The 20,091-nt window shown below is 45.2% G+C and overlaps 1 protein-coding gene across 29 annotated transcripts in view; it reads left to right on the top strand.

The window, feature by feature from the left end:
- Nucleotides 1-20,091, top strand: part of FHOD3 (formin homology 2 domain containing 3) — a 488,533-nt gene that overhangs the window by 288,999 nt on the left and 179,443 nt on the right. For all 29 annotated transcript variants that reach the window (XM_074022556.1, XM_074022555.1, XM_074022554.1 and 26 more), the window contains one exon: nt 12,932-13,043. In XM_074022556.1, coding sequence (XP_073878657.1) covers nt 12,932-13,043 — 112 coding nt within the window. The remainder of the gene's footprint in view (nt 1-12,931; nt 13,044-20,091) is intronic.

The following is a 20,091-nucleotide window of genomic DNA, read 5'->3' as shown; positions in this document are numbered from 1 at the left end:
GTCACAGTTTGACTCTGCAGCTATAAATACGGCAGTGCCTCTGGCAGTTGAAGAGTTGGACATTGGGATTTGTTGGCAAGAAAACATTGGACACACTGGTTTGGAGATGAAGGAAATATTCCCAAAGAGAGCTAAGTGCCATAGAGCCTGGTGCTCCATGTGCCCCAGGAGATACTGGCTGTTGGACGAGGAGAGGAGATGCAGTGAGCCCTCTGGTCTTAGAGCCACTGGCATGGCACTGTTGTGTGATCTGCTCAGATGACCCAAATGTGGGGGTGAGAACTGAAGACCTTTGTAAATTACTTAATGTAAATAATGGAATCCTAGCCTTGAACAGATGGCAATGTCATGTTAAAGGTGTTCCTGACATCTTCAATCCCATTCCTGATATTGCTAGAGGCAGAAGGACCATCAAATCATTTGCCTAGGTTGCCCAGGGATACTGTTGCATGCTGGAATTGGTGGAAAGCCTTCCTTTTTGGGACATGCATTACTTGTCATTAACCAAATGCTTGTGCATTGCTTTCTTGAACAAGACACTCTGACTTGCTGTGGAAGCTCATTGAGTATTTAAAGGCAGTCACCATGTGAACCCTGTCCAAGCTAAACTTGATGGCTGCTACAGATAGTACCTGGGTACATAATTTTCAGCTCCTCATCCTACTGGTTACCAACTCTTCTGTTCATGTAGTAGAAAGAATAGTAATATGGTAGCTGGGATACGATATCATTCTTCCACAAATGCCACCTCTGATTTATTACATCTTTTAGCAGCAGCCCTGGGTGTTGCCTCAAGTTTGAACTGGCAATCCACTAAGCCTTCCGGATTTTTGTCACACATTTTTATCTGCCAGTTTCTTCCATTCTGCATGTCTGTGATTGATTGATTCACATTTAAATGCAGGGCTTGCATTTTCCCCCCATTGACTGTAGGCCAGAGTTCCAGCCTCAAGATAATTAAGAATTCTCTTTTGCCTCTTTCTCTTATTAACTGTTAGTGCTAATTTTATTTAACAAAAAATGAATAAGCAGATCTTCCATGCCATTGATGAAAATGTCTAGTGGGACAGAGACAAGGAATGCATAAACCAAGTGCAGCTTGCAGGTTGACACTGATCAGTCAGAGCATTTTAGGGTCATTGTGCAATTAGTGGGAAGCTGCTGAACTCTGACCATCCAGCTGTGTTTCTTCACTGGGTTCACAAGGCCTTCCTGGAATCAAGATATGCTGCGTCTGTCAGTCAGTGCCAGAGCTCTGGAGTCACACACGCCTGCACCATCCTTGGGGTGGGTTGCTTTTTCATCTTTAAAATGGGAGTTATAATAGTGAAGAAGATGTGAAACGCTAAGCAGCAGGAGATGCCCAGTATGGTTTCCCATCCCTGCCCTCTGGAGTACAGGGTTTTATTCTTTTCCCTTCTCCCCCACCACCTTGTTGACCTTCCCTGTGGCTTAAGGCTTTTGTCTCAATGGGGAGAAGGCTTTGGCTGGGGTTTCCTGTCTTTTCACAGTGCTGGCTGCTCCCTTCCTCCTTTAGGGTTGCTGCTGTTCTGCCTGCTGTGTGACTGTGCACCGCCAGGCCTGCACTATTAGGAAATTTTCTTGGTCCCAGCCCTGCCCCCTGCTTCTTTGTGAGTGCCATGGAGAGCAGCCTACTGGTGGGTGCCAAATCCCTTTGTGTCTGCAGTTCCAAGGGGTTTATGCTCTCATGGTAGCCCACAGTTGACATTTGACGATTTGCTAAAACTATTATCTGAGGTTATATTGTTTTAATTATTATTATTTTTTGAGACGGGGTCTTGCTTGGTCACCCATTCTGGAGTACAGTGGCACAGTCTCGGCTCACTGCAGCCTCGACAGCCCAGGCTCAAACAATCCTCCCACCTCAGCCTCCTGAGTAGCTGGGACTACAGGGCACACACCACCACACCCAGCTAATTTTCTGTGTTTTGGATGGAGATGGGGTTTCACCATGTTGCCCAGTCTGGTCTCAAACTCCTGAGCTTAAGTGATTCTCCCACCTTGGCTTCCCAAAGTGCAGAGAATACAGGCATGAGCCACAGTGCCTGGCCTGAGTTTTTCCTACTGCTTTGTATAAATGGCTTCATTTTCCTCCCCTCCCCTGCCTCAGATAGTCCATTGCTGGCCTCTCACCCTTTCTGGGTAGAGAGAACACACTCCCTCCCTAGATTTCAGGCTACTTGGTTTTCCTGCAACCCCAGCTATATGATGGGCTCAAGAAAAGTTACGGTGTGAAAGATTGTTTGTCTCTCTCTTATTATTAGGTTGGGAGTGACACTCGACATCTTTCCAGCTGGAAGCCAGAAGTCCAATTGTTAATATTATAAAAACACTGTAAATACACTGCAATAGCATGAGATATACTCAGCCAGAAAATTCTATATGGTCCAGGTAAAGGCAGTTACTAGAACATTATAGTTAGTTCCTTGAATTGTACTATTGTCTTAAATCCATCCTTAATGTTGGATGTTGTGTTTATAATTCCCACATTAATTTAATTGAAATATGTTTCATTAATAGAAATTTGATTAAGACTAATTCTTTTAATAATGCAGTTAAAGATAACAGATTAAAGAAAAAATATGGCAAGTGGGCATGTTGGCCTGTAGTCCCAGCTATGGGGAGGCTGAGACAGGAAGATCCCTGGATCCCAGTTCTTGATCAGCTTGAATAGACCCCATCTCAAAAAACGAAAATAGCTAAAGTTTACTGGTGTAGTATGGAAATCTTGATAGTAAAAAATAACTTTTTAAAACATTTACTGAATTTTTTGTGATTATAAAAGTAGCATTCTCTTTGTATAAAACTTTAGAAATACAAAAAATGTAAAATAAAAATTACCTGGAAACACTACCACATAAAGATCATCATTTTTTGGTACCTTTTCTTCTGATTTTTCTTTGAATTTTTCTTACGAAGTTAACTCTAAGTATATTATAAGCATTTCCTGTGTTACTACAACATTTTTAAACTGCAGTATTTAATGCCTACATAGTATACAGTCATATGAATGTACTATTATTCATTTGACTTTTCTCATCTTGTTAATTGAATTGTTTCCAATGCTATGCTGTATTTAAAGAGCTTTGTTTCTAATGGCATAAAAATAGTTTAGTGAATGAGGTTGTGTTTGAATTTTTGCATGTTTATCAACATTATGTTAGAGGAGATTTCTAAAATTCCGTGGGTTTTAATGGCATAGTCATGTAATATTTGTGTTGGAGTCATTGTGGGTATAAAGTGCCAGCTTCTTCCTTAGGGCTGTTGCTCTTCTGCTGGCCACTTGGCTGTGCATACCCAGAACACTCATTCTCACTGATTTGATATGTTAGAGGCCCCCACGTGAGAATAATCTCAGTAGGAGAAAAAAGGGAAAAAGCAAGTTTCACTAGTTATTGTTTTAGGAAGACCTCAGAGTGAGAGAGAAGTGATTCAGGCCAGGCCTCAAAGAGGGCAGCAGGCTGAGGAGGCCCCACCGTCCAGACGGGTCTCCAGACACAGGGCTAAACAGCAGTTTCTTCCATTCACTCTGAGATGATCATCTTCAGGGAGCTGACTGTGGTTCCTCAATTCTTAAGAGGCTTGCTGATAAACCTGAATTTTAACTTACAAAGACGTTATCCTTGTGAACGCAAGAAGCAGAAACTAAGGGTACACCTTTGACTCTTCTGTCCCTGTAGCCCAGGGCAACCAGCCGAGTTTTAGCAGTTGGAGGAAGAATAGAAGTGGGTGGCTCCAATCTGCAAGAACATTTAGGGAAATGCAAAAACACCAAAGTAGGCAGCATGCTGTTCCTCCCAGAGAGATGTTCTACCCTTTTCTAGGAGAGTTGGATGGGCAAGAGAACCAGAAGCAGCATAGACTTCTGGGATTCTGCAGGGTTCTGCCACTCTCTACTCTACCCCCCATCTGCCAGCCCTTCTCCCCCTACTCCAAAGAGATGTGAGCTGCCTGCCACACTCTTCTAACAGCACGTTTGCCAAACCTGGGATTTAGCTATTCATTGTCATGTTTCCAGGGCTGGTTATTTACTTAAGAGAGTTCTTTAACCTTTATTGTTACTCAGAAGATAATATTTGTCACATTTTTCCCAAGGCTTAAGTTTTTGCACCAGAGTGAAAGATGGAAACCTCCATAGTATAGTGGAAAGAATTAGATTGACCTGGGTTTTTCTTTAACTTCTTCCAGGAATGAGCTATGCGACAAGTTACATAGCCTCCTTAGAATGTGAAGTTTTGCATTTGAAAATGGGAATGCTGCCAACTGGAAAGTACCCAATCTTGTTGATTTCCCTCAACCAAGAATTTCATTTTGCGTATCATGGTGCTCCTTCGGGCAATATCGTAGTGCAGGGATTTTGGTATTCCTAAGTAAACAATAAAAGATGTGCATTTTGTTTTTTTTGGTTTTTTTTGTTTTAAGGCAGAGTCTCTCTCTGTCACCCAGGCTGGAGTGCGGTGGCACCATCTTGGATCACTGCAACCTCACCTCCTGGGTTCAAGCGATTCTCCTGCCTCAGCCACCTGAATAGCTGGGATTACAGGTGCGTGCCACCACGCCCAGCTAGTTTTGTATTTTTAGTAGAGACAGGGTTTCATCATGTTGGTCAGGCTGGTCTCGAACTCCTGACTTTGTGATCTGCCCACCTTGGCCTCCCAAAGTGCTGGGATACAGGCATGAGCCACCATGCCCAGCCGCATGTTACTTTTTGTCAGTTATTCATAATTACCTTGAATATCTTAAGGGAAAGTTAACCAAGTGGATGTTTTCTGATCCTTGTCCACTTTTATTAATGGTTCTTTAAAGAAGTTCTTACTGACAAAGCCAGTCCCTGCAAAAGGGGGTGTTTCCCTGATTGTGCTGTGAAGCGAATACACAAAACCAAAAGTGAGCACCAAGCAGTGCAGGCTTTATTCGATGGCCATGGAATTGAGAAGTGGAAGCATGGTTCACAAATCAGTTCCTCAGTTCAAGAGAAGTCACAGATACAGGGCATCTTTAATGAAGGGGTTGGGGCATTAAAAGCAAGGGAAGCAATAGTCATGTCTTTTCTGGAAATGGTGGGGGAGGGACTTCTGAAACTGGAATGCAACTTTTCTTTTTGTCCTTTTATGGTTTCTTCTGATTGTTGTCATGGTGATTATCAACTGTCAGGGTGCTGGTGGAAGTATCTTTTTGCATGAGAATTAGATGATAATGAAGTCTAGAAACTCTTCAGAGGCCAAGTGAGAGGCCACCCTGGATCCCAGCAGTTGGACCCTGTTTAGTCAGGAGGGGAAACTTCTGACCTCAGGCATCCTATTTCCCAAAGATAAGCAGAGTTAAGGTAGGATAGAAATTCACTTGGTCGTATAGGCCTTTTCCGGGGTAACAAAACCTTCATCTAAGCCCCAGAATTTTATCTCAATAGAGAAAATGCCAGCCAGGCGCGGTGGCTCACGCCTGTAATACCAGCACTTTGGGAGGCTGAGGAGGGTGGATCACCTGAGGTTGGGAGTTCGAGACCAGCCTGACCAACATATTAGACGATTATTTTAGATTATTTTAAAATAGTTATTTAAATAAACATTATTTTAGATACTAAAAATACAAAATTAGCTGGGCTTGGTGGTGCATGCCTGTAATCCTAGCTACTCCGGTGAGGCAGGAGAATTGCTTGAACCTGGGAGGTGGAGGTTGCAGCGAGATGAGATGGTGCCATTGCACTCCAGCCTGGCGCTGGAAAAAAAAAAGAGAGAGAGAGAGATAAAATGCTAATTTGTAGTATATTTATTGTTATTTTTAATTATTTTGTGTTGTCTGCTTTATTTTACATTCTGTAAGATTTCCTGTTCACTAGTAAAATCCTAAGGGCTACCCAGCCTTATCCTTGGCTAATATACCTTCTGCAAATTGCATTGTGTCATAAGCAGGTTGGCCATCAGACCCTGAGGCTGGACCATGTGGGTTTGGTGCACATGACTTCCTGTTCTGGTAGATGTGCCAACCCTGGTCTCTACACTGTCCCTTGAAGGACACCTGCAAACCAAGACCCAGAGTTCTGTACTTAGTTAGTATGTTTGCGCCTGTTCTTTATTTCTGGTAATACTCACCTCATGTTGCAGATAACCTGTTAGAGGTCGAGAAGGGAGAGATTTGGAGTCTGGGATGTCTGTTGGATTGTTTGATAACCAGTTAGGAAGGCTTTAGGGCACACTCTGAGCTGCTTGCTCAGAAATTCTGAGCTTAAGTATATGGCATTGGGATACAATATTTAAATAAAGAGTTTATATCCTAAGTCACTTGAGATCTTTTTTTTCTTTACAGTAATACTAGTATATTCTAAAGTGCTGGTGAGCTTGTAAACAATGTGGTAAAGCTTTATAGATCAAGTTATCTTACCACTTTCGAATTCAGTTTTAATAACCAGCATCCATTTATATAGCATATATTTATGATGTTTTAGTGGAAAATGAAACAAATAAAATGAAGCATGGTTTTCCAACCCCCTTTGTAATTTCAATCTTGAGGTTTGGAAATTGTTTTCTTTTTATGGCTGTTGAATTTTTAGAAGAAAAATTAGGAATTTGAAGATTTTTTGGAATTCTTTTATTTTTGCTTAACGAGCAGCATATTTGACCTGCTAAGTATAGTTCTTGCCTGTCTGTAAGTGCAATAAAAGATGAAGGGACTTCCAGTTTGTTTTTATGTGTAAAAGTATTAAGAAACTGTTTGTTATTACCCTCCCACATAGTTGGTGATTACATTTTATCTGCAATCTAGATACATAGGTTCTGTACAGGCAACTCCACACTCTTCCTTTGGGTTGACCTGGAAAATAAAACAACAGCAACAAGGCTCTTTGTTGACACCATCCTGCTACCCTTCCCTCCAACCCAGCCTCCCTGTTGTGGAGCTGACATTGAGCCCTGAGTTATTTATGCAATATGGAGGTTCAGTCCCTGGACTGAAGCTTGACTTGAAAATGTCACTTCCTTGGGTCAAGAGGAATCTCTGGTCCTCTGAAGGCTTTTAGCCTTTATTTTGAGAGTGCAAAATGATAGGTGCAACAGAAAGTAAAGCTCAGCTCAGTAACACCAAAAATGTGCTAAATCATTATGAAATGTGCAATAATTCACAGCCATCTGTATGTTCGTGCTTTTGCACTCCCCTTATGCAAGGGGATTATTTCAGATTTCTGTTATATACTGTGATTTAGCTGCATGCTTTAGAACAACATAAACATAGTCTTCATTACAACAGACAACTAAAAACGGAATACTAGTATTTCCTAGATTGTAATTAAAGAAAATGTAGGTAACAGAAAGCCCAAAGCCTGGATCTAGAGCTCTGGTGTGTTTCTCCAGCCCAAAGAAAGTGGGGCTGTTTGTGTGAACAGGAGCCCAAAAGCCATCACATGGTTCTTTTGCTCCATGGAAGCTGGAAAGGGCTGGCTGGATCCAGTTCTGGGCCTTGCTCTCATCTACAGTGCCGGAGCTGTCCTCTGAGAAAACTGTCTGTTTGCATGTGTCCTCAGCAACCCAGTACTCAAAATGTTGTTGAAAGTAGAAGCAGAGAATCTTGGATTCGGAGGGACCTTACCCGTGGGGTCAGCCAGTCCACCCACTGCAGGCTCTGAGTTCCTTCTGCAAAGGCCTTAGTAAGTGGCCGTGCAGAGCCTCCAGAGACAGGGAAACGACTCCCTCCCTGCCAGCTTGGTTGTCTTGAGACCACTGATGCTGACACTGCCTGCTTGTTGCCGTATAATCCTGTGTGACGGCTTTGTGACTCCTGTATCTTCCATGGCCTTGGATGCTCCATAAGATTGAGAATCAATTCTGATTGATTTCTCTCAGTGCTGGACAAATGGACAGGTGCTTGAGCCTATAGGTCGTAGTGAAACCCTTCATTACCACGTGAAGGCACGCCAGGCAGAGATGAAAATCAGACAGTTCAGATTGGAGTGACGCTTTGCTGACATGTCTAGGCCACACCGTGGTGTGTGCTCTGGCATCCTTGCAACTTAATCCACTCTCCTAGTTTGTGACACTCTCTCTTGCTGCCACACTGGGCCTGCCTCTCCTTCTCTGTCATTGTCCTCTCCAATTTGCCTCTTCTCAGCAGATGTGGGCTGTGAATCTTAATATCTACTCCACTTATTATAAAATGTGTCTAACGTAAGTGCAAGGGGCACCAGGGGTGGATTTTTAAGAGCTATGGGGTGAGCAGTGTCTTTGGACCTGAAGGAGACGGTGTGTGGCCTCCACTGTGGTTGTTCCAAGCTGTCAAGGGTTTTGACTGCATTCCAGATACATGAGGGCATCAGAGTAAATGATTTCTGGATAAATGAGGTTGGCTCATAGAGTTCTTTTGATAGAATGTACCTTTTTTACTTTCAAGTCAATGCAGTAATGCTAGTAAGGTATTTCTGAGGAGGATCCCACAGGACATATTTTGACAGTGAGTTAGTACATGCTTGCAATTAGTACCATGCATTTCTACAAAATTAATGTTCTAGTGCTCTTTTTTTCCTAACGTGATTTAACTAATATGCTTATTATTAATTTACATAGTAAAGCTTCCAAAAGTACATCCACATAAACTTAAACTCAATAGAAGCCAAATTCATAGAAACCCAAAGTTATGAATCAGAAGATGTTTGGGGATTTTTTTAAAAAAACAAATTAGAGTGCCAAAAGAGCTCCAAACAGAGCCTGTATCACAGAGGAGAGAAAGACAGGAATAGGCATGTTGAGACCGATAGAAAAAGGAGGCTTTGCTAGAAAACAGTGGTTTCTTAATTAGAGAGCCACATAGAGGAGAATGGCTTAGGGATTCTGGGTGCCTGAGACCGTATCGGTCAAGGCCCCTTGACCACAGAGATACTCAGAGGGAGCCTCTGTGAGGTGGGCTAAGGGGCCCTGCTGAGACCAGCTAATGGGGGGAGTGAGTTGGGCAGCAGCCAGGTTCTTTCCTGGGAAGGCATTTAGAGGCTTAAACCACATAATAATAGTCCACCCACTGAGGAAGTTGCCAAGCCTGAACTTGCTAGGTCTTTTTATTTACTTGAAGAAATTTCTTCAGCCCTGAACGTACAAAGCGCAACTCATTATGCCATACCTTCCCCTTCAACCTCCAACCGTGTAGTTGAGAAAAATACACTGGAATGTAGTCTATTCCTACAGAATAGAAGCAGAGGAGCAATTGTGGGCCTCAAGTTATGAGGGCAGACACTCTGTGAAGAGTTCCCAGCACTCTAAAGTACTCAGCTCCCTGTGTGGGGAGGAGGTGACCTTGAGAATAACAGCGCAGGGCATGGCTTGCCCTCAGTGCAACGGTTGAGGTCGGGGGGCTTGGCTTTGCTGGGGGCTACTACAAGGTGAGAAGGGGAGGCTGGGGGCTGGGAGGGCTCACTTCACATAGCATAGGGGGATGGACTGGGGGACAGGCTGGCCTACCCTTCACACATATGCTGACTGAACACCACCTCATGGGGCAGGTAAAGCCTGTCTGCTGCTGTGAAGCTTACGTTCTTAGGGGTAACAGAGGCATGATAGGTGAACAAGTGTCTTCAGCAATTTCAGGTCATGCTAAAGGATGTGGATAAAAAAGACCGAGTGTAGTGGCTCATGCCTGAAATCCTAGCACTTTGGGAGGCCGAGGTGGGAGGTTTGCTGGATTCCAGGAGTTTAAGACCAGCCTGGGCAACATAGAGAGACACTATCTTTACACAAAATGTTAAAGAAAATTAGCCAGGTGTGGTGTCACGCACCTATAGTCCCAGTTACTCGAGAGGCTGAGGTGGGAGGATGACTTCAGCCCAGGAGTTTGAGGCTGCAGTGAGCTGTGCTTGCACGACCACATTCCAGCCTGGCTGACAGAATGAGACCCTGTCTCAAAAGAATGAAACGAGGTGGCTGGGCACGATGGCTCATGCCTCTAATCCCAGCACTTTGAGAGGCCGAGGCAGGCAGATCACCTGAAGTCAGGAGTTCAGGACCAGGCTGGCCAACATGGTGAAACACCTTCTCTACTTAAAATACAAAAATCAGCCAGCCATGGTGGTGTGAACCTGTAGTCCCAGCTACTCAGGAGGCTGAGGCAGGAGAATCACTTGAACCTGGGAGGTGGAGGTTGCAGTGAGCCAAGATTGCACCACTTCACTCTAGCCTGGGCAACAGAGCGAGACTCCATCTCAGAATAAATAAATAAAAATGAAACAGGGTGATGTGATGGTGACCAAGGGGCTCCTTTAGGTAAAGGAGTCAGGAAGGCATTTTCTATATGAGAATTTCTCTGACCTGAAGGATGAGGTCAGTCCTGTGATGACTGGTTCCAGGTGGCTTTCAGGCAGAAGGAATAACCAATGAGAAGACCCTGAATCATGGATGAACTCTGCCGTGTGAAAAACACTCACACAACTATAGAGCTTAGTATGTGAAGCGCACTGGGCCCAAGAGGGGGTGTCAAGAAAGGAGATCAGAGGGCTTGGCGGAGGCCAGCACAGAAAGCCTGCCGGGACAGGCAGCACCCTGGGCATGATGGGGAGTGATGGAGGCTTGAGAGAAGGAGGGTGCAGTGGTCACTCTGGCTGCAGTTTGGACAATGGACTTCAGAAGGACAAGGCCAGAGCACTTAGGCTATTGTAGTGGTCCAGGGTGATGGACAGAGAGAATGTAAAGGGGCAAGTTTGGGATAGAATTTGAAGGGAGCTCTTGCAGTACTGAGGGTGGATTTGCTGTGGAGACGGGGTGAGGGAAGTGTAGGTGAACCCCTCCCTGTGCTCAGGGTGGTGGGGCCTTGTCCTGAGGTGGGGGCTTTGGAGGGAGCAGGCTAGGAGTGGTAGGTGGAAGGGGGTAAGCATGAATGAAAACTGAGAGTTCTGTTTTGGCCACAGTGAATATGTTAGCATCTGAGTGGAGATGTCAGGAGATTATATGATGCGTGCTCAGGAGTTTCAGGGCTGGAATGCGATATTTAGCATCTGATCTTAGATGGACTTTCAAACCAGGGCACTGGATGAACTCACCTAGAGAGAGTGTGGAAAGAGAAGGAGAGTAAAGAAGAGTGAACTCAGAGGTCTTCCCACACTGAGAGACTGAGCACCCAAAAGGAACCAATGAAAAAGGAGCCACTCAGGAGACTTTGCTTGCCCAGAGGGAGAGGAAGTTGTTTCTAGAGAGACCAGTTAGTTGTCACATGGTGCTGAGAGTTGAGTAAAAATGGGCAGAGAAGTAACCACTGAATTTGATACCGTGGAGGCCACTGGTGACCTTGACAAGTAATCTATCAAGGTGGTGATGGAAGTCCTATCAAATTGAGCTGAAGAGTCAGAAGGAAGTTAGGAGGTGGAGCCAGGGGCTGTAGCACCTCTTTGAAGACGTTTCCTTATAAAGGGGAGCTGTGCACCTGGGCACTGGCTGGAGAGAGATGTGGAACTGAGGGAAAGACAAATGGTGTGCTTGGTAGGTATGACAGCAGAGGAGAGGGAAGCAAGGGGGTAAAGGGGTTGCATGAATGTGGATGAATGACTTGGGGTGAGTGGTGTTTTTAAGCTATTCTCTGTGGACTGCACAACACAGTTCCCTCTTTGGGCTCCCCCAAATTTACCTATAAATTCTACCCATGTCCCCTAACACTGTGATGTGGGCAGATGCGTCCAAGAGGCACAGAATCTTCCTTGGGCTACAGAACACAGGAAGAAGCTGGAGCTGATTTGCCACAACCAGTGATACAGGCTCAAGGGGTGGGCGAGAGGTCATGGATTGATTGATCTGGTCACTGACTGATTTATTCAGTCAGCAAACACCTTCCAGCTCCCTCTGCACCAAGTGCAGTTCCAGGTCCTGCAGCCACAGTGCAAATAAGCTCCCTCTACCCTTGAAAGTGCATTTTGCCCATAGCGGGATGGGGCCACTGGCAAGCCAGCAGCTTGGGGTGGAATGTACAGCCCAAGGCAACCTTGCTGTTTCTCAGCTGCACAGTTTGAACCCATTTGGAGGAGGGAGTTGGTGTGCAAGTTCCTTTAGGAGGAGGCTTTTGGAAGGAAGTGGAGCCAAGGGTAAGATTGAGGTAGTTGGTGTGCAAGTTCCTTTAGGAGGAGGCTTTGGAAGGAAGCGGAGTCAAGGGCAAGACTGTGGGCAAGTCCCCGCACCAGCACCTGAGGGGCCCCGGAGGCTGACCCAGAAACCCCAAGGCTGCTGCAGCCCCGGGGCTGGTAAAGCTGGAATTAGGAATCTGTGGCCGCTTCAGTTGGGAGGTTTGGGGTTTTCTGTACGTGAATAACCTGTGACCTCCCTGAGGGCGCATACTGAGGGAGGGGCTTCTGCCTGTGTGAGGGAAGGCCTCTGGGCTTCATGCGGCTCCTGGCAAATGCTGAGCCCTGGATCCAGGGAGCAGGGGTTCTCCGGCTCCAGGCGGCCTTCTCTGCTTGGCTTTAAGAATGGGGGACTTGGTTCCGGTTCCCTTCCACCTAAGCTGGCTGTCGTGACTTTGGATGAATTGTTTAACCTGCTATTTCTGCTTCTTCAACTGGAAAAATAAGAACTGTGCTTATGCCTACCTTACGATGTTATAGTTGGGGTAAAATGAAGATATAATTGATTCAGCAAATGCTTGTGTTTTGAGAGTTGCCAGGTGTGAGTTCTGGAGCCATGCGTCCCGGGTTCACGTCCTGGTTCTGTTTTTTTACTGCGTGACTGCATATAGGGAACTTTGTACCTCAGTTTCCTGATCTGCACCATGGGGATAGTACTAACACCTGCCTTCTGAGGCCTCTAATGAGGGGCTGTGAGGATCTGTGAAGCAATCCGTTTAATCGCCGAGAGTATCTCATCTAGGAAATGCCGGGTGCCAGCTGCGGTTAGGAAGATGCTCTCAGGTGCACAGGGCCTCGTTGGCAGCGATGTGATGGTTTTATCTCCTCTGCCAGTTCCGCCTGGTGGTGAAGACAGCGCTGAAGCTGCTGCTCGTCTTTGTAGAGTACTCGGAGTCCAACGCGCCTCTCCTGATTCAGGCTGTCACTGCTGTTGACACGAAAAGAGGTGAGTAGTCCCTGCCCCCTTATGTCGTGAAGGTGATGGTGTCTAATGTAGGGAGGTTTCCGCGTTGTACGTGTTTGAGACAGATTTAAGAATTAACAGAATTCCTGAGATGTGGACTTCCCACTGCAAGAAACATTGTTTAGGATAGTAAGCACACAAAGCTTAGGGCCAGAACGGGGTTTAATAATGAAAGAAAAGTGCTCATGGGCTTACCTGGGAGAGGTCAGATGCTGAGCTTGTCTTTGCCTCTACCCAGCTCCTGCCACCGAAACACGGAAGTCCAGCTCCTCCTCCTGTTCTTCGTGTCTTGTTCAAGGTCGCCCTGGCTCCTTCCTCCCCTCCCCTCTATGCTTCATTGCTTAAGACCCCCAGATGTTTCTAGAACCTTCTCCCTAGTAAACATACATGTGCATCATTCTTAGCAAACTATCACAAGGACAAAAAACCAAACACCGCATGTTCTCACTCACAGGTGGGAATTGAACAGTGAGAACACTTGGACACAGGAAGGGGAACATCACACACCGGTGCCTGTCATGGGGTGGGGGGAACAGGGAGGGATAGCATTAGGAGATAGCTAATGTAAATGCCGACTTAATGGGTGCAGCACACCAACATGGCACATGTATACATATGTAACAAACCTGCACGTTGTGCACATGTACCCTAGAACTTAAAGTAAAATTAAAAACAAAACAAACAAGAACCTCCCTTCCTCTCTTCCATCCCCTGCCTTGCCTTACTCAGGCCCTCACTATGTTGAACCGATGCTCCTGGCCACCCTCCAAAACAGTTCGGTCACATCCAAAACCTGCCAGTGGCTTCCCAGTGCCTGTAGCATGAAGTCAGTCCCCTGGCTAAGGGGACCCTTCACCCTTCAACTCCTGCCCACCTGCCACCGCCTTCTCTCACCCCGGCTGTACCCCCACCCCCTTGCCTCGGGCATGTGCTTTTAAAGCCCATGTATGCACCTGTTCTCTGCTGTGGTGGTGTTGCCCATCCCTGTCTCTCCAAGTTGAGGTTGCCTGCTCAAGGATGGGGTCTCTGTCTCCCAGCGTGGTGTCCCAGCACCCTAACTGGCCCAGAGCCAGCAGGCATGCTGCAAACATGTGATGAAGAATGAGCTTCTGCTCTGGTTTACTGTGTAACATGTTGTGGACCCTGTGATATTGGGAAGCCTGGAATTAAAATGCTTCCCAATTAAAATGATTTTTATCCTTTTGTCTTTTGTTGTTTGTTTTCTTCCCCAGTAAGACCCAGGTATTATTATCATCCCCACAAAGACTCAAGAACAAAAACTTGACAATCCTTTTTCTTTTTATGATTGTAATTGTAATACTACTGTTATAAAAACTTGGGAAAAGGTTAAAGAAGACAAAACAAATTCACCTCTAATCTCGACAAAGATAATCACTGTTAACCTGTTGGTGTATTTCCTTATAGTTGCGTGTGTGTGCATGCACACTTACGCATAAAGCAGCCAGGATGTGTCAGGAAGAAACGGGCGGCCTACATTGTACTTTTGATTCGAACCAGTTGTGTCTGTGATTTGGCATTACTCAGACCCACCTTTGAATGCTGAATCCAAATGTGAAAGAAAGTAGCTTGAGTTATTTTAGAAGTTTAAATGAAAGTTAATGAAAAACATCCAGGACCTTTAACGGGGGCTCCTATACCCATGAACACGCAGGCAGATGTCGGCACTAGGCATGGCTGATGGCAGGCCAGGAGGCAACTTGAGGGCTCTTTGTTGCGCGTATGTGAGGGAGACAAACTCTAGTACATGGTCAGGGGCTGTGAGTCTGGAAGGTCTTTCCCAGGCTGAGGCAAGTTTCTTCTGCCACAGCATGTTGTCCTCTGCTGCTAGGTAGAAAGACCCTTATGGCCAAGAGTAGATCATGGGGCCAGTCTAGAATCCTTGATAAGGAATGCCGATGGCACAGAAACCAGGTCTAGCTTTTCCAAGGCTAGTCAATTAGGTTTAAGGCCAGCAGTGTGTGTTTTGGCAGCTGGTAGGCAGCAGCGCCTCTCCTTCATCCTTGGAGGATTTGTATTTCATCCCTTAACTCTGGCGGTTGCTTTAGGACAACTAAACTCTTCATCTTCCTGTCCTAAGCTTCAGGTAACCCCAGGGCCCTTGCTATGGGTGTGAGTTAGAGGGCCAACTTCTCATGAGCCGGGTTCTCCTTTGGCTTTGCTGAGCTGGCAGCTCAGAGTTCCCTTCCTTGAACTTCATATCCCATAAAGGGAATGTTGTGATGGATGAGGGAGTGATCCTGAAATGAGCCCAGGCCTTTGTATACCATATCCAAGACTCCATCCATAGCCCCGTCCAGAGATTCTCATCTGCCAGACCAAGTCTCTCCATCGAGATAAAACAATGGCCATCTTTTCCTGATTAGTAAAAATAATTTTTAAAAAAGCTGATGAATTGTCTTCTTAGCTTTATGGGTTGTTGTTGTTTTGTTTTGTTTTGTTTTGTTTTTTGTTTTGAGACAGAGTCTCTCTCTGTTGCCCAGGCTGGAGTGCAGTGGCGTGATCTTGGCTCACTGCAAGCTCCGCCTCCCGGGTTCATGCCATTCTCCTGCCTCAGCCACCTGAGTAGCTGGGACTACAGGTGCCCACTACCATGCCCGGCTAATTTTTTATATTTTTAGTAGAGACAGAGTTTCAGCGTGTTAACTAGGATGGTCTTGATCTCCTGACCTTGTGATGCGCCCGCCTTGGCCTCCCAAAGTGTTGGGATTACAGGCATGAGCCACTACGCCCGGCCAGCTTTATGGATTTTGTCTATAAAATTTCTTGCCGGGCGTGGTGGCTCATGCCTGTAATCCCAGCACTTTGGGAGGCTGAGGTGGGCGGATCATGAGGTCAGGAGATCGAGACCATGGTGAAACCTCGTCTCTACTAAAAATACAAAAAATTAGCCGGGCGTGGTGGTGGGCGACTGTAGTCCCAGCTACTCGGGAGGCTGAGGCAGGAGAATGGCGTGCACCCGGAAGGCCGAGCTTGCAGTGAGCTGAGATCACGCCACTGCACTCCAGCCTAGGTAAAGAGAGAGACTCCTTCCCCAAAAAATAGTAATAATAATTTCTTAAACCTTTGGCAACTGCTGTTATCTGTCTGCCACTGAGCACTAGCAGCTGAAAAAAAAAAACAAGGAATGGCACTAATGGAAAAACTCAGAAATAGCTTATCATGTGTGGCTCAATAGCATGTTTCTTTATGGACATGTGTGGTCTTGGCTGTGATTTTATAATGCATACATATAACATCATCCTATTTTACTGCTAGTAAAATTGTTCTGAATCCTATGATGGCATTAAACGTATAAATGTGCCGTGGTGTTCTGCAGAGAGCAACATGACTTCCAGGTGCGTTTCCACCTAGCGGGTTTAGAAGCAGCTCTCCAGCTCCCTCTCAACTGGGTGAGAGAGCAGACAGGTGCCAGAGGTGAGTTAGGGTAAACTGAGCATATCCATTTGTGCACAAGTTCATAAATCATAAATTTTACTTCTCAAAGTGGCTTTAGACTCATTCCTTAGCAGGGACGAATGGACATATAAGCAGTTGTCTTTTTGAATAGTTTCTTTTGGATAATGAAAACTGTCAGATTTAAGGAATCAGCAAGAAAACCAACAAACTACCAGTCCTCAGAAATCATTACTACCTAAAGCAAATGAAGTTGTCCAGAACAAATTCCTTTGGTTGCATTATAAATACAAACATCACGCGTGCTGCACGTGGGCTAACCAGAAGGCTTCATTCTACAGTGTGGGCAATTTGGTCTGTGGCCAAGAGTGAGCCAGTTAGCAGGGCTAAAAACCATAGGGGTTAAAGTCCATCATAAGGAGTGATCAGTGTTTATGAAGAAGGAAAATTTAAAATGCTCCATTGGACCCAGGCAATTGCACTTTTGCTCAGGGCCTAAGATAAAAAGGTAGACTCAAGTTCATCTGTGGGGCATGGTATGGTATTAATATCAGACCACTGGATCTTCTTCTCTTTGCTTGCATCTTTAAGTCACTTTCCCTTTCTCATGGCCAGGGCCTGGCAGCAAGAGAGAAAGGCTCATGGGAGCCCTTAGAGAGCCTTGCTTTGTCATTTTGCCATATCAGAGACTCCCGTTCCTTGAGGTCTTCCCTGTGGTGGTTGACAGGAAATTGATTGACACCCCTCTGCTGTCTGGATGCGGAGTCCTTCCTTCTAAGTGAACAGGTTTGCCTGTCTCACAGAGGGTGAGGCGAGTGACCAGAGAGGATAACGCATGTTGAAATTTGTCCTAAATCTTGAGTCTCACTAATTTGGCTCAGCATAGCTCTTGAAGTAGTTCAATTTTTCGTTTGATAATTCTTAAACATATGTATCACACATGATTAGCAGAGAAAAAATTCATCCTTTCAAGCGATCCCGTCTCTGCTTTCTGCTTAAGAGTATATTGATCTGTGAAGATCGTGTAAAGTGTAGTGGAAGCTACAGGTTGACAGAACTCAAGCTCTCTTTCCACCGTTATTTATAGCAGAAGCATCTACATTGAGTGTGTTTATGTAGTATGTGGAAGGACATGGAATGTGCTGTGAGGAGCTTCTGTTTGAGTGTTAGACCAACCCATGTCCGAGGCACTGAGCTGAATATCTTATTTTCCTTTGGATTTAATGTGGAGATTTAGGAAAGTAAGAGGGGAGAAGTATTGAGCAATTGATTCTATGTGTATTTATTTATCTGGGTTAAGAGAGGACTGGCCGGGGAGTTAGTGCAGCTGGTCCGCCCGGGGGTAAACTGGGTGTCTCCACCAACCACCACCCATTACAATTACAGCTACTGATATTTGGGTATCTATCATGTAACAGACACAACTCTAAACATTTTTCATGTAAGACCCATTTTTTTGGCACATATTTGAGTATCTATTGTGTGCTTGCAGTCATCAGGAAAAAAGGCTGTCACAGAACCAGTATTTGGGGTGGGGGTGGGGGGCAGTGGAGTTGGAGAGAGACAGATGACAATGATTAAGTATTGTCTTCTAATGTACTCCAGCAGCATTAAGGAAAAAAGACAAAGTGCTTTATCTCAATGACAATTCTCAGTAATCCTATAAGGTAAGTACAGTCACCCCAGAGACCTTAGGAACTCTAGATGAGCTTCCTGAGCCCCTCCATTCCATTCCTTTGGGGTCCAGTTTCCTTCTCTGTTATGTGAAGGGCTAGCATTATATGGTTTATTATTCCAGTACAGGAACCCTGTCCTCCACAAAACACACATGCACACACACACACACATGCACACATACACACACACATTGTAGGGAGTTAGCAAAGGCAATGAGGGGAGTGAGTGGACCCCATAATTCTGACAGGAGCTCCTAGGAAACGTGCAAGTGCTGGTGTTGAACACAGGCCTAGCCTGAGGTCTGCCAAGGCTATTTTTGTTGAACCAAATGTTTCTTCCCTTTCACCTTCATTCTGGTAAATATTTCCGATTTTCTGCCCCAAAACAATAAAAAGAATGAACATCCATCCTAAGAGTGTACAAATAGATGCACATTTCCAGACTTAAAATCCTTAAATGGTAATAAGAGACCTAGATAACACATTTTTCAGTTAAATTAAGCCAGTTGTTTGAGTGTTCTTATTATAAAGGAGTTGATGCACACAAGTGCATGTGTCTGTTTAAGGAGAGTACAGATGTAGTCTGGCTACCTCTCCCTCTCTCTCTGGGCTGCCTGCCGTTGTTCCTTGGCCTTTGCTCCCCCAGGACCTGTTTTGCATCTTTGGCTCCAGAGTAAGCAACCAAAAGGAGTTATGGGTCCATTAGCACCACTAGAAAGTCTTAATTTCGATACTTTCTCCCCTGCACATTCTTCCTTTGAATCATGCATGGGCAACTCACTAGAACATGTGTTTTATGCCATGGTTTTATACAAAATGTGAATGTTAGAAGCTGCCCCTGTTATAAACACAAATGGCGGCATCCAGATCTCTTAAACTGGACAGTGAGACCCAAGGCCTGCTGATGAGATTGATTGACTGTCTTGAGGGCTGAGATGGTTACTTTGTGGGAGTTGGAAGAACAACTACACTGTGGTGTGGACTTCAAAGTAGTTTGATAATCAATATCAGCAAGGAGATAATTCAGTAGTTAGCAGGTGAAAGAGGTGAAAGAACATATCTTAGTGCTCAGTTAGCAAGGGTCATAGAAGATTGCCCAGTTCTGACTGGCTGGGCAACTAGCCAAAGCAAAAGGCTTTCTGTTCACTTAGGAAAGCCAGAAGATCTCCACATTGAGCTAAATTTGTGTCTTTTACATCTTGTAGTAAGTAGGTACCTATTCTTTGTTTAATCTTCTTAAACAAATCCCCTTAAATCCCGTCTTCTCTGCTTTCCTTGCTGTGTGCATCTGCTTCCTGGTTCTTTTAAAATTGCTTCAGCTTAACCCACTTCATGCCTTCTCAGAGATCTCCATTCATTATTCAGCAGACATTTTACTGAGCATGTACTATATGCCAGGCACTGTCCTAAGAGCATGGAGATCAATAAGACAGATCCTATCATGGTCCTTGGGAAACTTTTGTTCTCAAGGCCAAAATCAGCTCTGACATAGCCCATCCAAGGACCAGCATTCGGAAACCACTGCATTTAGGTTATTTCCAAGTTTACTTCTCTCAAGCAAAAATAAGCAATATCCCTTTGAGATCTGTATAGAGAAAGCAGGAAAGAGCTTCATGTTGCAAACCACCAAGCCAAGGGCAAGGCAATTCTCATTTCGCTTCACTTCAAATATTCATCTTGGGCCTAGAAAACCATATCAAGGTGTTGTGTGCCCCTTTTTGGTCTCGCCCTTGGCTTAGTGGTCCTGAATGTGAATGTGGAATATCTCCTGTCCCTCCTAAAGCCTGGAAATAACCACCCATAAGCCTTCTCCTGCAGAGCCCAGGCAGAAGCCACCTCTTGTGCCAAGTCCTCTGCAATTATCCCTGCTGCAAGAGACCTCACTTGCACAGTGACAGGCTTAGTTGCATGCTTGGACACTTCTCAGCCATTGCTCTGTG

The sequence above is a fragment of the Macaca fascicularis genome, chromosome 18 (assembly GCF_037993035.2).
Source record: "Macaca fascicularis isolate 582-1 chromosome 18, T2T-MFA8v1.1".
NCBI classification, from domain to species: domain Eukaryota; kingdom Metazoa; phylum Chordata; class Mammalia; order Primates; family Cercopithecidae; genus Macaca; species Macaca fascicularis.
This window is presented reverse-complemented; position numbering and strand designations above follow the sequence as displayed.